The sequence below is a fragment of the Phaseolus vulgaris genome, chromosome 1 (assembly GCF_051622355.1).
Source record: "Phaseolus vulgaris cultivar YP4 chromosome 1, ASM5162235v1, whole genome shotgun sequence".
Lineage (NCBI taxonomy): Eukaryota > Viridiplantae > Streptophyta > Magnoliopsida > Fabales > Fabaceae > Phaseolus > Phaseolus vulgaris.
Genome location: NC_143498.1, coordinates 45,112,275 through 45,120,151, shown reverse-complemented (window position 1 = coordinate 45,120,151; position 7,877 = coordinate 45,112,275). Strand labels below are relative to the sequence as shown.

The window sequence follows — 7,877 nt, the reverse complement described above, 5'->3', positions numbered from 1 at the left end:
TGGACATAATTAATGATTTTTTTGATTTTGTGATTGCTACACCTAGCAAGGAAGGATCCCCAGAACCCTTTTTAGGCAATCTCGAGACCTTCCAAAACATCAACTGAGGCTCATTTAACAGTCCAACCTCATTCCAATGAATCTATTTACAGCAAAGAATAGAGTTGGAAATCCATGCATTCAAATGCTCTTGACAACGGCAATAACCTCCTAAACAAATAACGAGGAACAGAGCTGTCACTCAAAAGCTTGCAGGTGGTGTTTCTGGAGGTCTGCTATAAATATCATCAAAATGAAGATTAAATTCCCCAGCCCCTAAGTCATCTGCGTATGTTCTAGATAATCTGTGATTATCTCTAGAGTACAAGCGTTGTTCACGATCTTCATCCTCTGACCCTCTATCAGAAAACTTATCAGGATAATTATATCTTTCCTGAATGAAATCTGGAGGCTCAAAAAAGCTTGTCTGATTCTGTCCACCCTGCTGCGCGTGACTTCTATTCCACCAATGACTGCTGGTAGTATGGGTCAGTGCATTATAACTTTGATCCTGAATTGAGCTTTCCCTGAAAATGGGAACGGATGTGGAAGTCGCAAGATGAAATGGAGCCCAACCTGGACGATTCTCATTTGAGTATTCCTCATACCTACTTTCATTGTGTGTCGTATTGGGGGGAATCCAAAGCTCTCTAGACTCTATTACTCCAAACGGTTCTGAAGGATCATCTCCTTGACTTACGTCATAAGATCGAGATGTATAGTACCAATCAAGGAGATAGGGATGATTGTTTTGGTTGGCTTCAATCAACCACAGAGAACCCAAGTGATTGCCAGTTAAAAAAGTACTGTGTGGCATTTCCCTGGACATAAACCTGTTTCTGTCCCCAATATTGCTTCCCATGTTGGAAATACCCCTCCACATTCTAGGAGGGGAAGCTGCATGTATGTTTCCATGTACTGGTAACTTTTCCTCTTTGAATTTTCTAAGATTTAGCAAAAACTGTTTACCCTGTGCACTTGGTTCCCATGATGGATAACTACTCTGAAAGCTGTAATAACAACAGAAGTTTAACACAGCAAAAATAATAATACTGGCACATTTCACATCAGTAATCCAAAACAATAACATTGCTTGGCTTAAGGTATAAGGGATTTTGAAAGTAGTAAAGGTTTACTGCGTTAAGTTGTCTGAGGGGCATTGTTTATATAGACTGAAATCAAACTAGAAACATTATTTAGCCCAGCTCCAAAAAGAGCACAAATTTTCCTTTCTTTCTCCTTTTTCAGCTTCTTAAAATTATTATCATCTCTTTATTTTTTCATGATTTACACGAATCATTGACAACATAAACAGGTGAATTACAACAGGGAGAATTGAAGATTAAAAATAATGGAGCTGATCATTTCAAGCTTACGATGATAAAAAGTTTCAAACAATAAAAATTACAATCGGAACACTGAGGATATTAGGTGTTGGCTAGTAGGACAATATCTGATTATCACAGCAGGATATAAGAGAGACAACATATATCACTTTTACGGGAAAAAGAAAAGGCTCCGGGGTTCCAAATCATCAGCAAAGCAATGGAAACAACCTTTATGGCAAAATTAGATACATGGATAACAAATAGAAATTGTCTTCCTGTGGCTAAGGATCTTGGATAACACTAACTATTCTCCAATGAATTAATTCCTTTTCCTCCACCCCCTCCCCCGAGAAAGAAAAAACGTTCAACATTACTCCATTCAAACTTCCACCAAAGCATTAAAGCAGCATAAAAGACAACAATTAAAAGAGACGTGGTAGAACCCCAGAGATTATTTGAAACAATATCAAATCAACAAATAGACAATATAATAGAACTCTCTTAGACCAGTGTCCTGTGATTATGACAGCTCAGCCAGAAGAACATACCTCAGCAATGATTTCTCCATCTTCCCTTGAGAACTCCTCCGGCTACGAGGTGCATTGCAAGGAGAACCATAATGACTGTTTCCATGTTCTTGAAAATCAAAGGTGCTAAAACTGTGAAAACAGCAGGGACATAATATAATTAATATGTTCTGCCAGTCACACTTGAAAACTGCAACACTAATAAATAAATAAAATTATACAAGTCTAAAAAGAATGGCCAGAGATGAGGGACATACATTTAAAAGATAAATATGAAAATTTTCATGCTAACCTGCAAACATGGCCAACACCTTCAACATTTACAGTGAAATCAGCGATGAAAAGCAAGATATCATCAACCCGCTGCAAAATGAAAACAGCAAATACTTAATTCATTATACTATATAAAAGAGGTTATCTCCAAACAAGAATTACCTTTGGGACAATAAACAGAAGCAAGTATGGAGTGAGGAAAATTGAGGCCATCTCCTCAAGTAACATCATTCCAGTATACTGCACCACAGAAAGATACAAGAGCATGCAAAGTAATATTCAAGCCTATGTTATCGTGCAGATAAAGAACAGATAGGGGTTGATCTATTATCATAATGAGAAAGCTTTAAACCAAGACCTTATTATACCTGGAATAAGGTTGCAAACTCAACACAGACAGATTCAGTACTTTCTTTGCCACGCCATCTCTTTGGCAGATAATGAGTATGCTGAACCACCATAGACATAGCTCCTTCAGCATCTAAAACCAGAAGCTCATTGGTAATGGCAGCCCGGCTAATGGCAGTTATAGTTCCAAAAACAGCAGCATACCAAAACAAGTTCCGACCAAATATCTGCAATAATTTCCATTAAAAATATCTTTAATGAATGTAATGAAACTGGGTATAAATTATGAAAAATGAATAGAACTTCATTACATGGCCCTCTAGTAGAGACTCTTCGAGAAAAGCAATGATGATCAGAATTGCAGCAAAGCCACCCGATACAAAAGAGATGAATTTTGCAATGATAGATATGATTGGTGAAGGAAATTGCTTGAGATAATCAGAAGCATGCAATACACTGCTATTAATCCGGTGCTTGAAGAGATGGTCCACCTATGACAAATGTTTATTAATAAGCTCTAGCATAAAAGTAAAAGAAAGTGATCATGTTAAAAAATGATAGCTAGGTATAGCATCACTTTCAGCCTATCAAGAGATGATATTAAAACCACTTTGGGATAATAAATTACTTATTACAAAGAGAACAAGAAAACACATACAACGTCAAAATTCAATCTCCGGTAACTTTCAAAACTTAGACTACTTCTATATAATAGGTTCTCTTCAAACAACACATGTTAAACAATCAATATAATTCAGTTAAAGAGACTGGAAAAAAAAATATCGTCCACAATTAATAGAGAATTAGACCTGATTCAAAAAGATATACAAAGACAAGAAAGCTAAGGACTATTGACTAGAATAATATCCATCATCATTCCATGAATGTTACAAAGAGGATTACAGTGAAAAGTATTTACAGTTCGAGAAACAGGAATAATAAATCATTAGTGCAGCTAAGTGGTCACTCATAACCATCATTAACAACTTAAAATATAATTGATTAATCCTTAAGTAGAAATATCAAGAATTCATTTTCTTGTAATTTCGCCTTAACTTCCAATAAGGATTTTCATAAACAGATGTTTACAAGTTAATTTTTTTCTTCCATGATGAAATCATTTTTGGTAACTAAAGGAAAATACATGCACTAGAATCTTTCAAGGGCTTCCATGAAATAGCTTAAGCGTTTAGAAGAAGTGGCTCTTTCATATGGCATCAAAGTGTTTGTGGCCCTTTCCAACACCATGAAAGCAGCAAAAGAGCAGAAAATAAAATGGAGATCAAGAAGAACAATACCTCATTGAATTCCCTAAAGATCCACCTTGACAGATTTGACCATCTTCGAGATGATGCAGTGCTAGGGTGATTATAAAATTGCTCAGCATGCCTCAGAAAGAGATACACCAGCATGAATATGACAAGAAATGGAGAGAGTAAAAGCATTGCAAATCCAACTACCATGAGCCTTCTTTGTAATGTCTTTGGATTTGACACAAAATCACCTCTGACACAAAAGTTTCTACAGAAAATTTGAGTTCAAAGGAGAATATAAATATTGGAAAGTGTATATGAACCACCTAACTGATTACCACATAAGTAAATCTAAATGCAATAATGTGATATGCAAACACAAAATACAAAAAACAAAAATGAGAAAAACAACCAAATGCTAGCCCGTTATGAAGTTACAAGAACAATGCCCAGAATAACACAAGTATCCCTTTAAGAGCCATCAAAATATCTATATATCAAAATCGTAACCTTCAACAAGGTATTTAAATGATCATTGCATCATTCCAACCAACAAATCATTTCCTGAAAATGGCCTAAACAGAAAAATTGGTGATTACACCGTAGAAGATAAGAAATTATACACATTATGAAAAAATTACAGGATCAAATGATAGAACTTTGATAGTAAAACAAAAGGTATGTGTATACTAATTAACATACCGATCAAACATGCTCTGCAGGATGCACCAATTCAAAGTCCACTCAAGGGTCTTGGTTAGTATTACACGATTCTGTGCTCTGTTAGAACCAGATTTCATTGTAGGACCAGCACCTGGAAACCACTGTGAAATAGGGAAAGCTAGCACACCTTTGTTGAGCATTCCAATTAAGTAGTTCTCCTTCCGCATCAACCGCATGACAATGTCATGGGCAGAAAGATCTTTTACCACACAAAGTTGTTGAGACCTTTGTAGCAGAACAACTTTTTCAAGAATTGTAGCCCACGGCATGGTTTGAATTTCACTGTCAGTAACATGGAGACTGCAAGAAAATCATGGTAAGATATGGCAAAAACTATTAACCACAAAAACTATTGACCATTACGCATTTTAACTGTTTATCATTCAAACTTACCTGTTGTAGTAAAAATGCCGGGTTTCCAGAGTATCCTTTAGTTGTGCAAAGAATCTCAAGAAGCAAAAAATCCAATAGATAGAAAATAATCCCAAGTATCCAACAATAATAGCTTTCGTGATTGTTAGTGGGGTTAAGGGGTGTTGATGAAGAGCTTCTTTAGCAAGATCACAGGGCTTAATCCCAGATTCAACTGCATCCATCCCACACTTTGCATTACGGAGTCCATTCCAGTCAACATATAGTAAAAAAAATCCTGAAAAACATATGGTGAACCCCAGACTTAGAAGCTCAACAATCCATTTTATAATGATGCACCATAGCCCTTTCTCACAGTAATAGCTGTAAAGCCTTTCAAAGAATAGATCCAAATCAGAAATTGGTTCTACATTTAGGCTGTCACCATTAAGAAGCCCTGAAGGGCTCTCACTGCCTGGACTAGGAATCTTTCCATAATCAGACAATTCAATCTCTGGCTGATCTTCCTGAAGTAAACCTGCTGTCAGAGATGATGCACCTGGTTGTTTCCATTTGAATATACTAAAAGCACTGGCACCCCTTGGCCTGCTAAACATTGTTCACTGACACTGATAGTGGGCATAAACAGCCAGTCCATGCCCAAAATACCAAAATGGTTAGGACATTGACAATGTCCTACATACGCAACAGATATTAGAATATTCCAAAGGTTCGCATAAAAAACAGATATTAGGATAGGCTATTCAGTTCCCATCCTATAGCCCACCCTCTTCAACAACTGAAAAATAGAAGATCAGAAAAAGTATGATATGGTCAACTCAAAAAGGTCAGCCAACCACCTCAACAACAGAAAAATAAAAGAGAAGTATGAAACACCAGTCAAACACAGTCAACTGAACAAGGCCATCATATGTCAGAGTTGGCAAAACAGAAAAAAGTGCCAATGGTATCCAGTTCAAGATTCCTACCAATGAAGAAAAACACCATAGCTGTTCATGATCAATCTCGGCATCAACATTTCCAAAATGATTTGAAGGGGGAGAAGCACCTAAATATTACCCTAAGAAATCAGCCTCACACCACTTTCCAAAATCAAATAAAAAAATGGTCATGGGAGAAAGCAACAGTTAGTTCTCACTCCTCCCTGTACAATAAGAATCAAAATCAATTGCACAAATGTTGGTGTCAGTTTTGAGCAATCCTAAAGGCCAACAATCATAACTTAGGCTAGATTAATGAGTCAATTGAATGGCATCCCATACTCTCAACAATATTTTCTTCTAAAAAGGTTTCTTTCTTAGATTTCATGTCAACTACTACTAGACTTGTATTTATCTACCTAAAGGCACTAGCATAACACTAATGGAAGATTATTTGTTGGCTGCAACTTGCAATCACTAAACAGTAAAAACAGCATTTACCAACAAGAAACATTTACAGGCAAGAAACATTTTCTTTCAGTGAAAGTACCTCCCGCTGTATGAGAATTCCCAATTGCAGTTAATAAACTGATATACTAACTGGTTTTCATTTAGATCAACCATCTGCAAACTATTTTCACTGTAGGCTGCAAAATGAAATTCATAAAATCACCATTATACTTAGTATCCTAACCGCCACCTATTTCATTCTAGTCTACTCCCCCACCCTCAAAAAAAACTTAATTTTACCTCCCCGTTTACCTACTAGACATCCAAACATGAACTTACTTCAATTATATTAGGGTCAGACTCCTCATTAACCACCAACTGTACATATACAGCAAGCCAAACTTCACATCCATGACAGCACTCACTTGACCATGCCTATGCCAACCCCACCACAGAGACCATAACCAACAAGCTCAATATCCATATAACATTAAAAAAAAAAAGGGGGAGGGGATTCCCTTTGTTACAACCTGAAAGAAGCTAAAAAAGGAACAACCTTTCCTGTTTGCACATAAAGCAAACATCAAGAACAGGTAGCAACACACCCTACAAAACTTCAACTGACCAATTAGCATTAAAATACAATAGCATTACAAGACACTTTGTGCCGTAAACAAGACCGATCACCACAGCATGATTGCTTAATCGACACTTATAACCAAACATGTCAAAAACCAACCTTTGCAGCAAAAAATATTCCAGAAAATGTAAACTGTACAAATTAATACAAAATTGGAGCCACGGAAACTCGTCGTTTGTTGTGGTCCTTACAAACACCGAAACCATCCATACCATATACACCGATTGAATGATAGAATAAAGCATGGGACTATTGAGCAACGAAAAACAAAAGAATATAAAAACGAATAAAACTTGGAAAAAACGGGCAAAGGAACAAGGAACGTACCTTGAACTGAGCAGAGAAGATGGAAAAGAGTAGGATAATGAAACGGTAAGGGAAGAATCGAGTGAAGCAATGGAATTTGGGGAAATTAAAGTGAGAGATGAAGAATTTGAAAAGGGAGACAGAAGTTGGAAGAAGAACGCAAAGAGAAAATAGAAGAGGGTTTTTCCTTTTTTATTTCGTTGTTGTAGTTGCGTGGAAGAAGATGAAATTACAGTGATGATGAAGAAAATAATTATATATATAAATATATTAATATTAATAATTACTTTTTTTTTTATCAAGCTTGCATTCGTGTCGCTTCTGTTTCCTTTTCTTTCTCCTTAGTAGTACTGGAAGATGGTCTAATAGTAATATCGTGTTTCGCTGCTCTCTCCCCTAAATCACTTTTTTTTTTTTTTCCTTCGCACGTAAGTTACATATTCAACAAATCTTTAATGTTGTTGGAATTCAAAATACTGCTGTTATCTTTTATCTCATTTATTTGTTTGGATTGATAGAAAACATAATTTAAAATGGGACAATTTGAAAGCCTTCAAATTTAATTTCAAACTGTTTCAATAAAATTAACTTGTTTACAAAATAAAACTTTATGACTACGGACTCACCTGATACATATCATAGTCTCTTTTATATATGTTTTTAATTTATGCCTGCAGTAAGACAAAAAGTATTTTATG

General features: G+C 35.9%; 1 protein-coding gene across 3 annotated transcripts; it reads right to left on the bottom strand.

The window, feature by feature from the left end:
* LOC137814284 (autophagy-related protein 9) lies at positions 1–7,438 on the bottom strand. 3 transcript variants are annotated; one of them, XM_068616919.2, is made up of 10 exons: positions 7,201–7,438; positions 4,885–5,538; positions 4,471–4,791; positions 3,814–4,036; positions 2,827–3,006; positions 2,536–2,742; positions 2,330–2,407; positions 2,187–2,257; positions 1,916–2,026; positions 1–1,049 (listed from the first exon to the last, which is right to left on the bottom strand). In XM_068616919.2, the coding sequence occupies exons 2-10, from the start codon at positions 5,457–5,459 to the stop codon at positions 242–244; spliced, it is 2,574 nt and encodes an 857-aa protein (XP_068473020.1). In that variant the 5' UTR covers positions 5,460–5,538; positions 7,201–7,438; the 3' UTR covers positions 1–241. The 3 variants fall into 3 exon arrangements, with proteins under 3 accessions (XP_068473020.1, XP_068473021.1, XP_068473022.1); XM_068616920.2 differs by having other exon boundaries at positions 4,885–5,641; positions 7,201–7,412; XM_068616921.2 differs by having other exon boundaries at positions 4,885–5,140; positions 7,201–7,412.
* Between the last annotated feature and the right edge of the window lie 439 nt (positions 7,439–7,877).

What these genes read in the sequence shown, in the direction of transcription:
- LOC137814284 (XM_068616919.2), bottom strand. Translation starts at nt 5,459, where the DNA reads ATGTTTAGCAGGCCAAGGGGTGCCAGTGCTTTTAGTATATTCAAATGG. An exon ending in TCTTTAGGGAATTCAATGAG is followed by an intron (nt 3,007 to 3,813) that starts GTATTGTTCTTC and finishes CATTTGTCATAG; the next exon opens with GTGGACCATCTCTTCAAGCA. An exon ending in TTCTGTTTATTGTCCCAAAG is followed by an intron (nt 2,258 to 2,329) that starts GTAATTCTTGTT and finishes TTCATTTTGCAG; the next exon opens with CGGGTTGATGATATCTTGCT.